Source organism: Vulpes vulpes, chromosome 16 (assembly GCF_048418805.1).
Source record: "Vulpes vulpes isolate BD-2025 chromosome 16, VulVul3, whole genome shotgun sequence".
Lineage (NCBI taxonomy): Eukaryota > Metazoa > Chordata > Mammalia > Carnivora > Canidae > Vulpes > Vulpes vulpes.
The window spans coordinates 14,405,848-14,428,178 of NC_132795.1; the positions used below are offsets into that span (position 1 = coordinate 14,405,848).

The 22,331-nt window shown below is 38.1% G+C and overlaps 1 protein-coding gene across 15 annotated transcripts in view; it reads right to left on the bottom strand.

Annotated features, from left to right (window-relative positions):
• Window positions 1-22,331, bottom strand: part of PIKFYVE (phosphoinositide kinase, FYVE-type zinc finger containing) — an 82,947-nt gene that overhangs the window by 49,604 nt on the left and 11,012 nt on the right. For 14 of the 15 annotated variants that reach the window (XM_072741569.1, XM_072741577.1, XM_072741580.1 and 11 more), the window contains 6 exons: window positions 21,969-22,140; window positions 16,382-16,589; window positions 14,259-14,348; window positions 3,748-3,886; window positions 2,073-2,230; window positions 526-637 (listed from right to left, as the gene is read on the bottom strand). In XM_072741569.1, coding sequence (XP_072597670.1) covers window positions 526-637; window positions 2,073-2,230; window positions 3,748-3,886; window positions 14,259-14,348; window positions 16,382-16,589; window positions 21,969-22,140 — 879 coding nt within the window. Of the gene's footprint in view, window positions 1-525; window positions 638-2,072; window positions 2,231-2,852; window positions 2,942-3,747; window positions 3,887-14,258; window positions 14,349-16,381; window positions 16,590-21,968; window positions 22,141-22,331 lie in introns of those variants that run through there. The other variant, XM_072741582.1, reaches the window with a different exon arrangement.

The window sequence follows — 22,331 nt, forward strand, 5'->3', positions numbered from 1 at the left end:
TCCAATTTTAGTTCACAAAGGTATTCCTAAACATTGTATCAAATTAACATAAACCAAAAGTGAAAGCTTATCTTTAAAAAAAGTTCTATTTTAAATAATTTCCACTTCCCTAATTAAAGTAAAAAGATAAATACATATCCCTTGTTCTACCCCTGCTATACAATTTAAAACCGCTAATGTGTCAAAATCTACCACCTTGGTGATACTAAATTTTTTCCATCATTTTGTTATGCATACTCTCTCCTGGTCCTGAAAACACGGACACAGTGAAACTGAAAACCATTAAAGGTAAATGACAAGCAACTATAACCCCATGAGGCCAAGCAACTGAAAAGTGTCCAGTTCCAATAGGTTTTTCATCACTCCTACCTACCAAGTAAAAAATGTTTTTAACTTTCAAACAACAGGGAAAACGTGTTAGGAAAATGTATCTCTGGCTAATTCAACTACTCTTTATTCCCACCGATGAAGAAAGACTTCATATAAGCCACCCATACTCTCGGGAGCAGTGACGTGGAAAAGTACCTGCAGTGGTCTGTACAGCGCGTACTCATCTCTGAAAAGCTGGTCATGATGACTGACACAATCCAGCCAACGTCCATCAACCATCGCTTGTCCGATTGCTATAGCTTGTGCCCTGAATTAAGACCAATGAAAATAAAGACTTAAAAGTCAGAGTAATTTCCCAGGTACAAGATGAGAGAGAAACTGAATTTTTTTCCGTTCTATTTACAGCTGGAATTACAAATGGTCCATGAATAGGTACTGGGCAAAACAAGCAAGACTTGAAGCTAAATTTAAAGATTTTCCCAGGTACCAGAGTAAAAGAGAACCTGCTGGTAAGGCAGTCCTACCAAAACTGAATTTGACTTACAACACACACGTATCAAGTGCTGAATGCAGCATACCCCTGTCCTCACTAGAGTAAAACAAAATGGTGACACTAGCATGGTTCCTGCCCTCAAGGAGCTTACTATCTCAGTAAGAAGACAATACCAAATATTACAAAAATATTTATATATGCATGTGCATATATATAAAACTTAATACATGTATATAATAGACTGTGTGTGTATATATGCATATATATATATATATATACTTAAACATATAAACATGAAATAGACACTTTACACATTGAACTTATATGGCACTTCACAATTTATAAAGCACTTTAGCCCATATTATTTCATTTTCATTCTCACAGCTTCTTTTTTTTTTTTTTAATTTTTTATTTATTTATGATAGTCACACAGAGAGAGAGAGGCAGAGACACAAGCAGGCTCCATGCACTGGGAGCCCGACGTGGGACTCGATCCCGAGTCTCCAGGATCCCTCCCTGGGCCAAAGGCAGGCGCCAAACCGCTGCGCCACCCAGGGATCCCTCATTCTCACAGCTTCTTCACAGGACCATATATTCTCCTCACATTGGATTTGAGAGTTTCAAGGCTCAAAGAGATTAAATAACTTCAGTAAAAGCATAAAAGTAAAAAGAAATAGCCAAAACTAGACCACAGGGCTTCACTGCTAAAGCTTTTACTCTCTCTTTTTACATACTCATTTCTTCCAGGAAACGAGTAGCTAACCTAATCAATAGAATAACTTAGAGACATGCTGCCTTGAAAGGCAATAGGACCTGTCCGTCTCTTTCTCATAAATGATTCCTGAGGCGAGTTAGGACACTTCAAGTGTGACTTATGAACTCAATTTCATTGGACAGGTTGCAATGTCCAGATTAGGAAACTGCAGCCGGAGAATCCACTGTGGTCTTAATATCTAGGTACATTCCCCAATCCTGCTTATCCCAATCGGAGAGCTTTGTGTTGGGGAACTACTACACACTTATGCTTTTAATAAGTAAGGTAAACTGTGACCCCATTTGCTCCTTGCATCTATTCACTACTGGTTAAAACCCAGAAGGGAGGAGTGAGTCATTAGCACCCAAGCACCAATGCAGGAAACAAACAGCATCCCATTCACAAAATTTGCTCCCCTTATATCTGTAATATTATGGCCTCGTTAAAAATAAAGTAATTAATAATATTGAAAAATGTTTCTTACAATCACATTACCTTGTGGCAATGTGTCCATTTCGGATTAACCAGTTAACTAATTCTTTTCCCACAATGCAGTTGGGATGTGTTCTCAGCCAGTAACGGTGATCCTGAAACTCCATTCCACTACTGTGATGGCAGATTTTCTTCCACAGGTCCTTTAACTGAACGCTGTCCTGAAATCACATTATAAGCAAATAATTACTCTTGAGAAAGATGCTATATACCTTTGCAGCTTCTTTCCTGTGATTTTTAAATGCATAAAAGGAAATTCAATTCAGATTTGTCAGAGCCAACTCACACCATTTAATAGAAAGGACATGTCCATGGGGAGCAGCTTGAACTTAGCTCATCTAATCCCAAATGTAACTTTTTCTCCTAAAAACCAACTATCCCAGGGACCTCGGTGGCTTGGCCAGTTGGGTGGTTGCCTTCAGCTCAGGTTATGATCTCAGGGTCCTGGGATCAAGCCCCATGTCAGGCTCCCAAAAGGAGCCTGCTCCACCCTCTGCCCCCACCCCCACCCACTGCTTATTCTTGTTCTCTCTCTCAAATAAATAAATAAATAAATAAATAAATAAATAAATAAATAAATAAAATCTTTAAGAAAAAAAAAGATCCCAAATAATTTTTTCAGTCAATGGCACATATGATCAGTCTCCTAGCTATTGAAATACAAAATTGCAATACAAAATTGCAAAATCTCTTTGGAAACAGGGCAAGAGAAAGGGCAGAACAGTCAATCACACCAATTGATTTCTTGTAGCCTTCACTCCAGCAGCTTCTCACTCCTCTCACCTGTAACCAACTGCCAGGCGAATCTTCCTAAAGGAAGGCCTTCAGTGAATCACTCCCTGCTCAAAAAAACTTCCAACATTGCTCAGCACCTATGGGTTCAAATCTAAACTTGTAAAGGCTGAAATCACCATGTTCCACCAGGTAACCCCAAGTAACTTCCATTCTCACTGCTCATACATGCCAACTTAATCACTCTCCCAACTTCTCCTAACTAATAAATCCTACTTTGGTCCATTGAAAATGTCATGCATATTTTCACTATAGCTTGTCACACCTTTAAATAAGATTTGTTTTCCTCACTGCCTGCCCAAATCCATCTTCCAGGTCCAAGCCAAGCTTTCAGTTTAAAGCCTTTCCTGATGCCCTCACCACTAATGATCTATTTCCTATTAATAAAGTATTACTTTTTTACTATTAAGGATATGCCCATTAGCCTTATTTCTACCTTTTAAATTTTAAGCTTGAGGAAAGAAGCCATTTTCCATCTCTTTGGAGTCACTTTCAGGATTAAACACAGTATTTTACAAAAGATAAATTCAATAAAAACTGATTATTATCTCATATAAACATACAGTAGTAAAGGTATACAAAGCATTCCATGTGTGTGTTTCAAAGTTTAAAAGCACTCTGGGACCTAACTAAAAGTTCAGCTCTCTTACTATGTAAGCACCTGAACTCTTATCTTACCAGACGAAAAAGATGAAGGAAATATTAATGCATTATAAGAGCATGGAATGCTTGACCACTTTCTTAGGTAGTCCTAATAAAAACTTAAGCTAATTATTTCCTTTATTAATTTATATGCTAACTAGCTATTTGTAGGTTTTTTAAAAAGAAAAATCAGTGAGATATATAATCTTTATGCTCAAAAACAGCAAAGATACTGGACCAGTACCAGAAGAATTTTGCGTTCATCCTCAGTGGTCTCTGTCCTAACATATGTTCGGTTAGCCTGGGGACTGACAGATGTCTCATAAGAAGATACCATGGGAGAACCAGATCGATCCAGTGACAGGTTAGTAATGCTGGCTGATCTGGAAATAAAAACAAAAGGTGAAAACACAGTTGTAAACTCTTCGTTAATAAAATTATAGCAAAAATTCATTTTTAAATTAATGCTTATTACTCGCCAACATTAAGGGTACTTTTAAATGTAGTTATGATGGTTATATGTATGATATCACCATTGGGAGAAGTTAAGAGTATCCAGAAATTCTCTGTACTAAATTGTCCAACTTCTATGTTAGTCTAAAACTATTTCAGAATAAGTGTAAAGCAAAGTCGCTATGGAAAAAGATAGGAACGCAATGATATAGTTAATTGATCATTAATATTTCAAAGGAAAAAGACACAAACTCTTCTTGTTAAAATGCTGAAAGCTAGTGTTTTTTTTTTTAACTAACAAATATGAAGAATCATAGACTAAATGCAGAAATAGTCTTGCAGATCAGGAACAGGAAACTATGGCCCACAGGCCAAATAGTTTTTGCATAACCAATGAACTAAGAATGTCTTTAGATGAACATCTGTAATCTTCTAACAAGAGAAAACATTAACTTTGAACCCCAACTAAGCAAATGCAAAAATAATTCCTTTCTTAAAACTGCATTGTCCTCAATTATATTTTGAATTTGATCAATAAAAGAATGAGTGAAAATGTGTTTCCTCTCTTGTTATATTATCACTTATATAATATCCTCAATTTTGCCTCTTGGCAAAGTTACCAGATAAATGACTTGTAAGTGGAATGTCTATAGCATCAAGCAAGCTTTTATTTATTAAAAAATTGTAGCTAGAAATTTTAGTTAGCTTCTAGTTAGAAAAAAAAGTGAAACCAAATTTTAGCTTTCAAATAAAGGATAAAAAGGCAGAAGTATCTACAATGAATTAGACACCAAACACATTTAATTCTCACAGCATACTATGGAATAGTTACTACTAAATCCATTCTACAGATAAAGAAGTCAAGAATCAGAGATTAAGTAATTTGTCTAAGGTAACTCAACTAATAATAACAAGGCTGACAATCAAAACCAGGTGTCAAATGAAAAACTATGCTCTCCCCAGCATGAAGATAAAGATACTTTTAAAATAATTTGGGGGCACTTAGATAACTAAGTCGGTTGAGCATCCAACTCTTGGTTTGGACTTGCTACAGGCTCCACACTCTATAGGTAGTATATTTGACGATTCTCTCTCACTCCCTCCCTTCCCAAAATAAGTAAATCTTTAAAAAAAAAAATGTAAGAAATTATTCACAGGTTTCTAACAAGTTTATAAAAAATTATTCTTTTTTTTTAAATTTTATTTATTTATGATAGGCACACAGTGAGAGAGAGAGAAGCAGAGACACAGGCAGAGGGAGAAGCAGGCTCCATGCACCGGGAGCCCGACGTGGGATTCGATCCCGGGTCTCCAGGATCACGCCCCGGGCCAAAGGCAGGCGCCAAACCGCTGCGCCACCCAGGGATCCCAATTAGAGATCTTTTTTTTTTAATTTTTTTTTTAATTTTTTATTTATTTATGATAGTCACAGAGAGAGAGAGAGAGGCAGAGACACAGGCGGAGGGAGAAGCAGGCTCCATGCACCAGGAGCCTGATGTGGGATTCGATCCCGGGTCTCCAGGATCGCGCCCTGGGCCAAAGGCAGGCGCCAAACCGCTGCGCCACCCAGGGATCCCTAAAAAATTATTCTTAACAGCTTATGAGAAACCATTGATATCAAATAAACAAGATTTTTCAAATAAACATTTATTTCTTGGCACATTCTTTTAGTGAAATGTCACCACTAGATGTCTTATTCCATTAATTAAAATGTCTTTTCCAATGAATGTTATTATCCATGTGTTCTGCTTCTCTAACATTCTAACTATCCCTGCACATATTCTCCTACAGAAGTAACAAGAACAAAAGAAAATTAGTCAAATATATTGTCAAATAATAAGTAGCCTAACTGTAAGAATGCTGGCTGAAGTTTTATTTAGAGATAGTACTGACTAAATTATATCTTTCCCAAAGATTTACATCAATCTTAGCATTAATTCAAATTGCATGGAATTCCACTGTAAATTAGCACAGCTATTTCTCCATTTGTATACTGCCAACAGAAATACTGCAATTCATCCCATCTTTTTAAAAACTGCCCTAACTGGGCAGCCCCGGTGGCACAGCAGTTTAGCGCCGCCTGCAGCTCAGGGCATGATCCTGGAGACCCTGGATCCAGTCCCACATCAGGCTCTCTGCATGGAGCCTGCTTCTCCCTCTGCCTGTGTCTCTGCCTCTCTCTCTCTGCATCTCTATGAATATAAAAAAAAACAAAAAACAAAAAACAAAAAACTGCCCTAACTCCACACCCCCTTGCTGCATTCCCGCCTTCACTATAGTACAACTCCCATCTCCAATCCTTCTTCTATTTAGGGAATCCAAACTGGTGCAGCCGCTTTGGAAGACAGTTTGGCTATTTCTTATGAAACTAATCATACTCTTTAACAAGTAGTCCAACAATCATACTCCTCGGTATTGATCCAGATGAACTAAAAACATGACCACGTGAAAGCCTACACACAAATGTTTACTGTAGCCTTATTCATCTTGTCAAAACTTGGAAATAACCAAGATATTTTTCAGCAGGTAAGTGGATAAACTGTGCTATATCCAGATAATGGAATATTATTCAATGCTGAACTGTGCTATCAAGCGATGAGAAGATATGAAGAAAAGCTAAATGAATATTACTAAGTGAAGGAAACCAATGTGAAAGGGCTACATACTGGATGAGGCTAACTATATGACATTCTAGAATAGGGAAAACTATGGAGACAATAAAAAGATCAGTGGTTGCCGTGGGTTGAGGAGGAGGGAGAAATGAAAAAGGAGAATACAAAGAATTTCCTTTTTAAAGATTTATTTATTTATTTGTCTGTTTGTAAGAGAGCATGAGTGGGGAGAGGGGTAAGCAGACTCCACACTGAGCAGAGATCCCACACCCTGAGCTCACGACCTGACCCGAAATCAAGAGTCAGACGCTTAACCTACTGAGTCATGCAGAAGCCTCAGAGCACAGAGAATTTTGTTCTGTTTATTTTCTTTAAATTCAACTAAGTAACATATAATGTGTTACTGGTTTCAGAGGCAGAGGTTAGTGATTCAGGTCTCATATATACCAAGTGCTCCTTACATCATCTCATTACATTCCCTCCTTAATGTGCATCACCCAATTACCCCATCCCCTACCCTCCTCCCTCCCAGCAACCCTCAGTTTGTTTCCTATAATTAAGAGCCTCTTATGGTTTATACTTCTGATTTCATCTTGTTTTATTTTTTCTTCTCTTTCCCTACGATCCTATTTTGTTTCTTAAATTCTACATGAGAAAAGTAGTAATCCGAAGGGACCCCTGTACCCCAGTGTTTATAGCAGCAGTGACCACAATAGCCAAACTATGAAAGAAGCCCAGATGTCCACTGACAGATGAATGGATAAAGAGCATGTGGTATACAAATATATATATACATATACAAATATGTATACACATACATATACATACACTAAATTTCATTTTGACTAAAAATGAAATCTTGCCATTTGCAATGACATGGCTGGAATTAGAAGATATTATGCTAAGAGAAATAAGTCAATCAGAAAGACAATCATATATTCTCATGTGGAGAGAATTTTTTTCATCCATGTTCATCAGGAATATTGGTCTGTAATTCTCATTTTTGGTGAGGTGATTGTCTGGTTTGGGATTAAGGTAATGCTGGCCACACAGAATGAGTTCGGAAGTTTTTCCATTTCAATTTTTGAAACAGCTTCAGATGAATAAGTATTAATTCTTCTTTAAATGTTTGGTAAAATTCCCCTGGAAGCCATCTGGCCCTTGACTCTTATTTGTTGGGAGGTTTTTGATAACTGCTTCAATTTCCTTGCTGGTTATGGGTCTATTCAGATTTTCTATTTCTTCTTGTTTCATTTTTGGTAGTTTGTATGTCTCCAGGAATGCATCCATTTCTTTCAGATTGTCTAATCTGTTGGCATCTAGTTGCTCATAATATGTTCTTGTAATTGTAGTTCTTCAGTGTTGGTTGTGGTCTCTCTTTCAGTCATGATTTTATTTATTTGGGTCCTTTCTCTTTTCTTGTTGATAAGTCTAGCCAGGGGTTTATTGATGTTATTCTTTCAAAGAACATGCTCTTATTTTCATTTATCTGTTCGACTGTTCTTCTGCCGTCTATTTCATTTATTTCTGCTCTAGTCTTTATTATTTTGCTTCTCCTGCTGGGGGTAGCCTTCATTTGCCGTTCTTTCTCCAGCTCCTTTAAGTGTAAGGTTAGGTTGTGTATTTAAGACCTTTCTCGTTTCTTGAGAAAGACTTGTATTGCTGTATACTTCCCTCTTAGGACCACTTTTGCTCTACCCCAAAGTTTCTGAAGAGTTGTGCTTTCATTTTCATTCGTTTCCATGAATTTTTTTAATTATTCTTTAATTTCCTGGTTGATCCATTCATTTTTTAGTAGGATGCTCTTTAACCTCCATGTACTTGGATTCTTTCCAAATTTTCTCTTGTGATTAAGTTCCAGTTTCAAAGCATTGTGGTCTGAAAATATACAGTGAATGATCCCAATCTTTTGGTACTGATTGACACATGATTTATAATCCAGTTTGTGGTCTCTTGTGGAGAATGTTCTATGTGTACTCGAGAAGAATGTGTATTATGTTGCTTTAGGGTGGAATGTTCTGAATATATTTGCAAAGTCCATCTGGTCTAGAGTGTCATTCAAAGAACTTGTTTCCATGTTGATCTTCTGCTTAGAAGATCTGTTCACTGCAGTGAGTGGGGTGTTAAAAGTCCCCTACTGTTATTCTCGATGTGTCTCTTTAATTTTGTTATTAATTGGCTTATGTAACTGGCTGCTCCCATGTTAGGGGCATAAATATGTACAACTGTTAGATCTTCTTGCTGGATAGACCCTTTAATTATGATATAGTATCCTTCCTCATCTTTATTAGTCTGGTTTAAAATCTACTTTGTATGATACAAGGATCACAACCTCAGCTTTCTTCTGATGTCCATTAGCATGATAAATGGTTTTCCACCCCCTCACTTTCAATCTGGTTGTGTTGGGTCTAAAATGATGTCCTGCAGACAGCATATCAATGGGTCTTGCTTTTTTATCCAATCTGATAACCTGTGTCTTTTGATTAAGGGCATTCAGCCCATTTACATTCAGGGTAACTACTAAAAGACATAAATTTAGTGCCATTGTATTACCTATAGTCACTGTTTCTGTATATTGTCCCTATTCCTTTCTGGTCTACATTACTTTTGGGCTTTCTCTTCGCTTAGAGGATCCCTTTTAATATTTCTTGTATTATTATTAGGGCTGTTTTAGTGATCACAGATTCTGTTAGTTTCTATTTGTCCTGGAAGCTTTTTATCTCTCCTCCTGTTCTGAATGAGATTGTAGTTGTATAAAGTATTCTTTGCTCTATATTCTTCTCACTTAGCACCCGCTGAATATATCATGCCAGTCCTTTCTGCCTGCCAGATTTCTGTGACTAGATCTGCTGCCAGTCTAACGTTTCTACCCTTTTACATTACAGACCTCTTGTACCCAGCTGCTTTCAGGATTTTCTTTTTGTCTCTGAAATTTGTAAGTTTCACCATGATATGTCAGGGTGTTGACCTATTTTTATTGATTTTGAGCTGGGATCTGTGCCTCCTGGACTTGGATGTCTATTTCTTTCCCCAGATTAGAGAAATTATCTGATTTAATTTGCTCTGATATACCTTCTGCCCCCCCCCCCCCCTTTTCCTCTTCTTCTGGGATCCCAATTATTCTAATATTGTTTTGCTTTATGGTATCACTTCTCTCTCAAATCTTTCCCTGGTGATCCAGTACTTGTTTATCTCTCTTCTTCTCAGCTTTATTCTCTATCATTTTGTCTTCTAGGTCACTAATTCTCTCTTCTACCTCATTTATCTTAACAATTAGAGCCTCCATTTTTTACTACATCTCATTAATAGCCTTTTTTACTTCAACTTCATTAAATTTTAGTTTTTATTTCCCCAGAAAGGGATTCTCTGGAGTCTTCTATGCTTTTCTCAAGACCCGCAAGCATCTTTATAATCATTCTGAACTGTAAATCCAACATCTTACTTATATCCATACTGATTAGGTCCCCAGGCCTCTTGTTCTTTTTTTTGAAGTAAGTTTCTCCATCTTGTCATTCTATCCAGAGAAGAGTTGACGAGGAATCAAAATACTAAAATGGCAGCAAAGACCCCAAAGAAATACACATTAAATAAAAAAGGCTCAAAAACAAAAACAGAGAGAGAGAAAATATAATCAAATAGGTGACAGAATGAAGCAATACACTGGATCCTGTGTGTATTTTGGTCCATTTGTTAGAAAACAAAATCCCAAAACTATAACCAAAGAAAAACTCATATGTGACAAAAAAATAAATAAATAAATAAGTACAAATTAAAGATAGAATGTAACTATAAAAATGAAAATTAAAAGACAGGAAAAAAAAAGAAGAAGGAATATAAACAGGAAGGTAAACAGAACAGAGCAATACACTATATCCTGAGTGTATTTTTGTTGGTTTGAAGAAACTACACCTCAAAATTTTAAGGAAAGAAAAACATATATATACAAAAATAAAATTAAATACATTGAAAGGATAGAATGTAACTGTAAAGATGAAAACTAAAAAAGACTTAACAAAATAGAAAAACCAAAAAAGAAAGAAGAAAAAACAAAACAACAAAAACGAATATGATTAGACAGGTAAAGAGAAGAGAGCCATACACTACATTGTGGGTGTATTCTGGTGATTTAGAAGCAACTGCATCCCAAAATTGTCAAGAAAGAAAAACCTTTATGTATACAAGATAAAATTAAATACAACGAAATGTAATGTAACTGTAAAAATGAAAATTAAAAAAGATTTTTTAAAAATGGAGCACCTGGATGGTTAAGTTAAGCATCTGCCTTTGGGTCGGGGTATGATCTCAGGGTCCTGGAATCAAGCCCACCATCAGGCTCCCTGCAGTGGGGAGCCTGCATCTGCCTCTTCCTCTGCGTCTCCCCCTGCTTGTGTGAATGCTCGTGTGCTCTCTCAAATAAGTAAATAAAATCTTAAAAAAAAATAAAAGAAAAAAGAAAAAAAGATTTTAAAATAGAGTTGATAAAGTAAGAAATTGGTAGAAAAAGGGAAGAAAAAAAATAATTAAAACTAAAGACTAGAGGGGATCCCTGGGTGGCTCAGTGGTTTGGCGCCTGCCTTTGGCCCAGGGCGCGATCCTGGACTCCTGGGATCGAGTCCTTCATTGGGCTCCCGGCATGGAGCCTGCTTCTCCCTCTCTGCCTGTGTGCCTGTGTCTCTGCCTCTCTCTCTATGTCTATCATGAAAAAATAAATACATAAATCTTTAAAAAAAATTAAAGACTAGAGAATCGTGGGGGGGCATGGGGGGGAAACACCATAAAACCATAAATTCTACATGCTATATTCCCCTGGCACCTGAGTTTTACGGTTCTCAGTGTTCAGTAGACCTGGTCTTGACTGGAAGTTCTTGCTGATAATCTCGGGGAGGGGACTGCGCACTACAGGCACTACAGGCACTACGTCTCAAGCACCTTTGACGCGGTGGAACTGCACTGCCCTTGCCTGAGGGATTGCTCTAGGTGGCTTTGGTTCCCTGAAGCCTTTCTGTGCTGCGGCTTTAGGCCGGGAGAGTGAAAATGGCAGCCTCCCAATCTCCAGCCCCAGAGCCCAAAGCTCAAGGCTCCACTCCTCAGTGCGCCCTCAGGGAAAAGCAGCCAAGCCCTCCTGTCTCCCTGGGTCGGCTCTCGTGCTGACCCAGCCTGTGACTGGGCCTTTCTAGCTCAGGCACGCGACCCCGCTTCAAGTCTCCGAACCCTGCAGCCTCCGGCGGCACACACGCGTGTCTCGAGGGGCGAGGAAGGGGGCATCTGCTGGCTCTGCTCCTCGCTGGGCCCCTGCTCAGAGCGCAGTCACGCACACTGCGCCGCTCTCTGCGGGTTATGGCATCCCCCAGCCGAGAGCCCACTCGTGGGCTTGCTGACTGCAGCCAGCTTCGTGCTCCGATGCCTAGAACTCTGCCGCAGCTGGGCACCCCCGGTCCTCCTGTGAACCCAAGGATCCTGACACCACACTGTCCCACGCAGGATGCTGCCCCGCTTCGCCGCCTGGAACGTCCCTCACCAGAGCAGACTTCTTATAGTACCAACTTTGCACTCGGCTGCTCTATCACTTGCCGGCAGCAGGCTGACCGAGGCTCTGTTCCCGTGAGGTTTACCTTCCCACATATCCTCTCGGATTAGCTCCTCCTGCGCCTCCTACCTTGTAGAAAAGTGGTCACTCTTCCATTGTAGAGTTGCAGCTATTCTTTTCTTAAATCTCCGGTTGAGTTCGCAATTGGTTCACAAGGACTTAATAGCTAACTAGCCGAATTCCTGGGACCAGATGAAACTAAGGTCTCCTACTCCTCTACCATCTTGGACTCCTCATCTCAGAGAAGTCTTAAGGCAGTGAAACTACAGTGTGCTGTGCTGCAATACTGGATACATATCATTATACGTCTGTCCCAGCCACCAAAGTACATCACCAAGAGTGAACCCTAAATTATGGACTTTGGGTGATAATATTTCAATGCAGGGTAATAATATGTTACAGTTGCTCACCAACTGTTCATACCACTCTAGTGCAGGATACTGATCATGGGGGAGGTTATGAGGTTAGGGGGTGGGGGGTACAAAGCAATTCTCTGTACTTTCCACTCCATTTTGCTGTGAGCCTAAAACTGCTCTAAAAAATGAGGTTTATTTTTAAAAAAGTAAAAGATCCTGATATCTGTAACTTATTCTCAAATGATTCAGAAAAAAAAAGTATATAATTAGTAACAGAGCACATGGGAAGATGTAAATTAATGAACCTTAATAAAGAATTGGGATCCCTGGATGGCGCAGCAGTTTGGCGCTTGCCTTTGGCCCAGGGCGCGATCCTGGAGACCTGGGATCGAATCCCACGTAGGGCTCCCGGTGCATGGAGCCTGCTTCTCCCTCTGCCTATGTCTCTGCCCCTATCTCAATCTCTCTCTCTGTGTGACTATCATAAATAAATAAAAATTTGAAAAAAAAAAAAAAAGAGAATATATTAAAATTCATTATTCTTGCAATTTTTTGCAAATTTGAAATTTTTTCAAAATAATTTTAGAAGTTTTTTAAACACTTGAACTTTCTAGTAGCTTCCCAGGTCACCCAGAGTAAATGGCCAAGTCCTACAATTAACTGTAAAAACACTCTACTCCAGGTACAGAGGGCCTCTTGTTATTCTTTGCCAGCTTTGTTTCTTCTAGGAATTTGCTATTTCCTGTTTTCTTGGTACACTCTTCTACAAAATGTCCACATGGCTCATTCCCTCACATCCTCAGGTTTTTGCTCAAATGTCATCTTCCCAGTGAGATCTTTTCTGATTACACTATTTAAAATGCCAATCTCTACCCCTATACCTTATTGCTTTTTTGTGCATTAAATGTTTGTTTGATTCACCGCTCTATTACATGTACCTGGTTTCTAGGTACTTAATAATACTTGGAAGAAGAACAAATTGAAAGTACGTTAAACCAAGGTCATTCAAATGTCTAGTTCTCCAGATTAACAGCTACTTATTCACCACTTAAAGTTGTAAACTTCACCGTTCAGTGAAGAGGTGTGGATATCAGTAAGATCTAGGAAGCCAAAAAAGGAGGAGGAAGTGTGCAGGTATAGAATGATTACGGGCAGTTATTTCTTCTTGACTAAGAAGAGAAGAAATAATTGAGAATATAGGTAAATAGATGAATCACAAAGGAGAAATTTTTTTGCTGTTGTTTTTAAGAGGTGATCTAAGTTTGTTTAAATGACAACCGTAAGGAGTCAGCAAGGAGAGGTAGAAGGTACAAACATCAATAGGATAATTAATAAAAAATGAGAAGAGATGGGATCCATAATACAAATGGAAAATTAGCTTGAATAAGAGGCAGGAAAAAAAGAAAACTAATGCACTCTAAATGTTATTAAGTTGGTAAGTGGTGGTAAGAACCGAGGAAGTGCCCATTTAACTCCTCTCTTCGCTATATAATAGAAAATAAGACTGTAGGCTTCCTCTGAAGCCAGCAGAGACCTGAAGCCAGTGGAAAACACTGAAAAAGAGAAACTGAAGGAATGCAAGCCAGAGCTGACTAGGAAAAAGGCAAAACAATAGTTTAATTCAGCTTTTGGAGCTAAGAAAGTATAATAATCAATACTACCCCATTTTAATCTGTTTGCTCTTCTCATTACCATGAAAGAAAGAAAAATCAAATACAGAATACCGAGATTTCATTTGGCAGTTTACCTATTTCGAGCAGGAGATTTCCCAGCATCCTCTTGAACAGATACAAGTCTTGTTGAAAGAGGAGTATTTGAGGAGTCTGGATGAATCAAACTACAAAGAAAGAAGAAAAATACTGAGATGATTTGGGACAGGAACAAGCAAATCCAATTTCAATGAAGCGCTTTAACATTTAAAAGCTGATTGTTTTCCCCTACAATAATGAGATTATGGGTCAGTTTTGTTTTCTTCTTTTAATTAAGGTAGAAACTATGGTTTTTATATTAACTACATCAACTGCCAAAAAACTGGTAGTTTATTAAGTATATGATACGCTCTTAAAATAATAACATTGGTTGGATTGGTACTTACAGAGCTCATTCATCCATAATATACACAGAATTGGGAGGATTTGGGAAGGAAGTTCTGAATTCAAGTATTTTATTTTCAGTTCACATAGCCCACTGGAATAGCACTGCAGAGTCAGACTTTGGTTCAAGTACAGGCTCTCCCTTTCTCTCACTAGCTGTATGACCTCAGATCTATTAGTTAATTGCTCTAAACCTCAGCTTCTACATCTGTTCAAAAGAAGAAAGCAATGCCTACCCAGAGATAATGATAACTAAAAGAAAATGAACATGAAACAATTAGCACAGAACTAAAATTATTCTATCTTTGACATGTATCCTACATCTCTCAGAAAGCTTTCAAATTTAGTTTATTAGAGGACATTTGCCAATTATGGACTCACACAACAAGGCCAGGTACACCTAAAAGGCATTACTAGCTAAAGTAAGAAAGAGGTGAGAATCCCTATACTTTTTTATTGCTCTATTAAATGTATAATCAATTTTTAAAATTTTTAAAATATACATAATATATAAAGAATCATGATGCCACAAATACCAATGTACCATTAGCAATCCCCTACCCAATCCTATTTCACTCTGAGCCCTCAAGGAAACTACTACTGTCAATTTTATATTTATCATTCTCTTCCTTTCCTTTAAGTTTAGCACATCTGTATATGGACAGTGTGTTTATTTTGTGTACTTTTTAACTTCATAAGTAATCATTGTGTGTGTGTGTATATATGTGTGTGTGTATATATACAACATATATACACAAACGTGTATATATATATGTAATATATGTACACACACCTTTCTTTTCTGTTCCACATTATGTCCCTGAGAGTCATATATGTAGACTGTAGCTATAATTCATTCTTGACTTCTGTTTAAATTCGTTGGTTACCTATTAATTCGTCACACCTTTAAGGGGTGATCAATAAAGTAACTTATTGGAACGAGGTTAATTAAAACTCTATGCTCTTTGATATGGCCAGATTTAGTATTATTTAGAAGAATATAACTTAGCTAGGAAAAAGAAAACAATCAGAAACTGATAAATCTAGGACCGTAATTCAAACACTTCCATGTAACTTGCAAGAGTCAGTAAAATCCTTCACCAGCAGGCAGTATACATATTTAGACCTACGGAAAAACATGATCCTTAGAAGAAAAAAAAAATGTTACTTAGGGAAGAAAAAATCTAATTTCATTTACAAACAATATGAATACAAAGTTTATGAGCATTTTCTTTCTATAAAAAGGCTACATTAGAAATTATTAATCTCAATCACTTTTGTTGCCTATTCAACAAATATTATCCAGGCCATATATATGCCATACACTCTGTTGCCAGTGGGTAGAACAGTGAACAATAACAATAGAAGTCTCTCTAATCGTAGATCTTACATTCTAATTAGTCAGTATAATCACTATCCATAAACATTCTGTGATCCTTCTGGAAGCAAGCCAAAGAAAAAGGAGGGGAGGGAACCCTGGGTGGCGCAGCAGTTTAGCACCTGCCTTTGGCCCAGGGCGCGATCCTGGAGGCCCGGGATCGAATCCCACGTCGGGCTCCCAGTGCATGGAGCCTGCTTCTCCCTCTCCCTCTGCCTGTGTCTCTGCCTCTCTCTCTCTGTTATTATCATAAATAAATAAAAATTTTAAAAATTTTTTAAAAAAAGGAGGGGAATTCATAGGAAATAATTCAAAGAAGATAAATATTAACTGAAGCCACTCATGGGTCACAAGACTATCTGTATTTCTCAAATATAAATTGTTTTTAAGTGATAGTACCTTTGCCAGGCAAAATCATCCTCTAAAAATATGTTGCGGCTGGCTTTTCTACTTCCGACAGGTGTTCGAGGTTCACCTGGATCAAGTACAGATACAGAGGATGCGGAATCTGAGAGAGCATTCAAGTCTTCCCCAATGGAATTACTGTCTGTGGAGTGAGCATAACTTAAGGCTATTTTTCTACAGTATGTACAAGCTCGGAGGTCCCCTAGGATGGAAAACAAAACAAGAAAATTAACTTAAAAAATGATAATAGGTTACCTAACAGAACACATTAAATCCTTGGGTTAATAGTTTTTCAAGTAACAGGAAAACGTTTTCAAGTCAAGGCTACCAAAAACAATGTTTTCAAAATGCAAAACAATTTTACTGGTTCATTTATGTATTTTAAAAACCATCATTATGATAAATTCATCCAGGCATTCAAATTACCTCAAATATTTATTAATGAGTTAAGAAACTAGCACCCAATGATAGCAGCAAACTCTGTTTCAGGCTGTTTTTTTAAAAAATAAAAGTATTTTTCAAGGTTCTAAAAATGAAATAAGGGACAGTAGGTCTGAGCAAAAAATTGTTTCAAATAGAGTAAATAAACCAATACAATGGGAAACAACATATTGTCCCTGGGCAGGAAGTAAGGAAGAAAATGTTAGGTCTCCTTTGTGAAGCCTTTGAGTGGCCTCCACAAGGGGGCACCGTCTTAAAAACAAATAGAAAACAGGCTTACAGACAATATGAAATATGTGGGGGGAAATATTAAACTTTTCCTATAGCAAAAGTTGAGTTGACAATGAAATATTCTTCAGAGGACAAACAACAAGTAACTTAATACTTTCATATGCTGTCTTTTTTTTTTTTTAGAAAAAAATGCAGCCCTGCCCAAACCGTAAGTTTTCATCTCTATCCTACTTTATGGTCACTATATGTGTAATTCTGTAAGTTTAGTGTACCAAAAAAACCAAAAAGGTCAGATAATTAAACTTTACAAATGTTATTTAACAATTTTACCTTAATTTTTATTTTACAATTAACATTAGAAAACTGATGTAACATGGAACAAAACATTTCTTAAAGGCAACTGTACTCTGATTTTACTGTAATTATAAGCAAGTATATAGTAAATGGCATTTTAATTTTTTTCTCTTTTAAAGATTTTATTTATTTGCCACATAGAGCCAGAAAGCACAAGTAAGGGGGGAATGGCAGAGGAAGAGGGAGAAGCAAGCTGCCCACTGAGCAGGAAGGCCAACCTGGGGCTCAATCCTAGGACCCCGGAATCATGATCTGGGCTGAAGACAGACACTTAATTGACTCAGCCACCCCAGCACCCCATTTCTTTTTCAAGACTACAACTATGTAGTCCTCAGTCTTGTTAAAGTATGCATATATTTTGTTAAATTATGCATATATTTTAAGGTTAAGTATCACCTGTTGCATTACTCATTTCCGATGCCAAAAATCAACAGATGAAATATACCAAAACCAAGGAAAAACATAAATATTTCAAACAGGACCAAAAAAAGTGAATCCAGTCTGGAATAATAAATGAGGGTCAGGACCACCAGCGGACCAAAGTAGAACTGCAGTAAGAAAGTGAAATCACATCCTGCAGCAAGGTCTTTAAGTTGCCACAACAAAGGTTTGATTTGTTTCTTACTATAAAGAAATCTCCCTTAACCAGTCAGCTATTAGAATGAAAATGATCAGGACACAGTCAAACCTGAAGTTAAAAAGTTTTCATTCCATAAAGAACCTTCATCAGCAAGTACCTGCTGAACACTTGGCTATATTATGTGATGGGATACAAAGATTGAGGAGACATAGCTCCACTACCAATGAACTTGGTCCACTAAGGTGAAAGACACACATATAATTAAAAAGTTGCATGACAGGGCACCTGTGTGGCTCAGCTGAGTATCTGCCTTCAGCTCAAGTCGTGATCCCAGGGTCCTGGAATAGGGCTCCACATCGGGCTCCCTGCTCAGTGGGGAATCTGCTTCTCCCTGTCCCTCTGCCCCTGTTCATGCTCTTTCTCTCTCTCTCTCAAATGAATAAACTAAAAAATCTCTTGAAAAAAAGTTGTATGACAGATGCAAAGGTATTATTGCTACTGCCACCAATACCTGCTTAATATTCATTTGTCCCTTTCTATGTGCCATACATTGTTCTAAGTACTTGACAATTATTTAAGGCTATAATATACAACTGTGTGCAGCAAATACTATCCTATTTGCAATGGTTAATTTTATCTGTCAACTTGGAGACTGGTTGGTTAGTCAAAACTGTGAAGGGTTTTTGATTAACATACGATTAACATAGATAATCTGTTGGCTTTAATTAAGTATATCACTTTCCATAAAGTGGGTATGCCTCATATCTTAGAATATTTTTGTCAAAATAGCAGGTATAATGAGACTAACTGGTTGCTCCTATTACTAGACAAAGTCAAGGGGTAAGGGAGAAAGGATGACTCAGGAATTCAAACTCCCAGCTGTACAAATTACTTTGAAGTTTCTATGTCATCCCTGAAAGAAATCATCATCCCCTATAGCCACAGAGCTGAAAATCAAACTAAGAGTTTCATCCTGTAGGTGGCTAATTACAACACACACTGAATCACTAATCTTGCAGTATGACTGCTGTGAAAATGAGGGCGCTGATTAGTAAGGAATGGAATCCTGAAAAGTAGAGAGGACATATGGAAAGATCCTGATGAAGCTGGGGACACTAAACCCCAAAATTCTGCTGAGTCTTCTTTTGCCTTTCTTTGCACCCTGTCAGAGGAGATTAACCCTAATTTGTCTGAGAAATCCAAAATGGCCTGAGTTTGCTACCTTGCAAGACACTGCTTATTCTACTCAGGACCCACTCCCACTATACCCTCTTTGTTTCTAGAACTATAACAGGCTGGGACTCAAGTCCCAGCAAGCCCTGAAAGGTAAGATATAGTGTGACCCACGAGAAGGTACACTACATTCCAAAAGAACCACATGATTTTTCCAATGTATATAGACAGAAACCCAGGGAATAGGTATGTAGATATATATCAGAGGTATAGAAGAAGAGTGGAAAGAACATAAAGTAGGACCCAGATGAATTTATTGATATGAGCCCGCTAAGTAGAGATTCTCGATTGAGTAACATAGCTTGAGAGGTAAAAAGGGGCCCTAACAGTCTCACTGGTTGACTGGTTGGCTGAAACATGGACCAAAAGTGGACTATACTGAAAGAAGTTGAAAGGCCAGAGCTGCCCTGGTATACTATGAAGGAAGGGATCCAAAGAATTAGGGAGATTAAATGTTAAGCAAGGTTTTACCAAGTAAGACCTACCCACTCACACCAGGAGGATCTGGAGCATATACCTTTCATGACCATGAGAAATAAATTTGTGAGGGCAGCCCCAGCATCCTTGTAGAGCTTTGTGGTCACTCCTCTCTGTAGGTCAGAAATTACAGTGGGAGCTGCTGCCATTGAATTGGGAAACCTAAATGCAATGGAGACCATTAGATCCCAGGGTGGCCGGGGCAAAATGCTGGATTTAATCATGCCAGTGACAAGGTGGTCATGGATACTATTAATAGACAGTAGAGTCAAAGCAACAATCAGAATAGTCTGGCTTGTAGTGACCTATGGCACTGATCATGGTATTCCCAGAAGTGAAGTCGATGGGCAGTCTACTAAATTCTTACTTGATTTGTATAAGAACTCTAGATCAAGTGGACAGGAGTCTAACTTAAATCAAAAACAGTCATGGCCTCTCAATTAATTCTAAGACTTGAGCCATTTACAGACCCAGAATTTCTTGAATGAAGCGGGGAGTCTGGGTCCCCTTAAGGAAGAACCTTGCTACACTGCCAAAAACTTACACTATTAATCTTTCTACCAACCTTCCCCAAAGGGATCTATAGCCTTTTACCAGGGTTAACTGTGTATTGAAAAAAAGGTAACAGGCAAACCTCTGGGGAATTATTGGACTTTGGTCTAATTCCAGGAGACCCAAAATCTTATTTTAATCTATTAGTTAGAACAGGGGCTTATAGAGGTCAGGTGATCAACAGCGTTTTGGCTCAGATCCATTGGATAGTGGGTTCAGTGGTTATTCTGCGGTTACTCCTCAGTTATAAATATATAATTGGAATCAACATTCTCAGCAAATGTCTGAGTCCCTACATTAGTTCCCTGACCTATGGAGTGAGAGCTATTATGGTAGCTCTGGCCTCCAGAACTGTGAGAAAATAAATTTCTATTGTTCTAAGCAATTCAGCTTGTAGCATTTTGTAATGGCAGCCTGGAGAAACTAACACAACCATATTAACAAGATAAGATTTTATCCTCAGGGTAACAGGAGCTCTGAAAGGGTTTTAGGCAGGGGAATACCCCATGGGCTCAAATTAACATTTAACAAAGAATAATGACCAGAGTGTGCAAAAGGAATTAGAGGTAGGGAAAACTAAAGGTAAAAAATTATTTGAGGGCAACCCAGGTGGCTCAGCGGTTTAGCACTGCCTTCAGCCCAGAGTGTAATCCTGGAGACCTGGGATCGAGTCCCACATCGGGCTCCCTGCCCTCCCTGCATGGAACCCGCTTCTCCCTCTGCCTGTGTCTCTGCCTCTCCCTCTCTCTCCCTGTGTGTCTCTCATGAATAAATAATAAAATCTTTTTTAAAAAAAATTATTTGCAAGGCTGTAGCCACAATCTTGATAAAAGATGACTGAGCTCTAAACCCCTAACAGTTTGGGGGGAGGGGGAAGCGGGGGGAGTGAATGAAGCTAAGAGGAAGATTTGCATGGTAACAAAAATAATTTGAGAGATGCAAAAACCGTTCTTCTTTTGGTAACTTCTGCCCACCTTCCACTCCCAAATCACTGTATAAATCCACACACCATTGTTCAGTATTTTCTGCTTCAACAAATAATTTAAAATTTCCATATTTATAAATTTATGAAAGAATATGAATAAGATGCAGTTTGCTCAAGTACAGTGTCCTATAACTTGGCGTTGATCTGCATTTTGTAGAATAAAATTTCTCATAGTGATATATATTAGTAATCTATCCTAACCACCTTGTCTAATAAACATTAATGTTCCTGTGGTTTTCACTAGCATCTATGATACGCTATCTTTTACTCTAGTTATTTATGAACCTCTCCATCTATTTTATTATTCGACTGTAAAGTCCTTTAACGCAAAGCTGCATCTCCCTAGCTTCTGTCCCCACCATGTCTCACACATGAAACCCAAAATAAAAATTGGCTTAACTTCGGTCCTGTATTACAACTATTTTATAGTTGTGACCTTTAAAAACTGTAAAACTATCGGGATCCCTGGGTGGCGCAGCGGTTTGGTGCCTGCCTTTGGCCCAGGGCGCGATCCTGGAGACCCGGGATCGAATCCCATGTCAGGCTCCCGGTGCATGGAGCCTGCTTCTCCCTCTGCCTTTATCTCTGCCTTGTCTCTGCCTCGTCTCTGCCTCTCTCTAATATATGACTATCATAAAATAAATAATAAAAAAATTTAAAAAAAAAAAAAAAAAAAAAAAAAAAAAAAAAAAAAAAAAACTGTAAAACTATCAATAAAATGCATTTACCTGTATAGCCCATAAATTTTCCAGGGATTTCTTGATTACAGCAACGACTACAAAAAATCTGCCCACATAGGCGGCAATGGTGTCTGCGTCTGAAGGTTGTAAATTTCTCACTGCAGTCATAGCACTCTTTACATTGGCTGTCTGGCATCCAGTATTGCTTTAGGTCGCTATCCTGTAACAGTAACAATTATGTGAAATTGAAAATATGAAAAGATTCAAGGGCGAATGCAATGCTAATCAATATCCTACACAGGATTTTTCTGCAGAAATTGACAAACTATTTTGAGAATTCATATGGCATAGAAAAGGCCAAAATGACCTTTAAGGCAGCCTTAAACAAGAACAAAGTCGAAAGACATATTA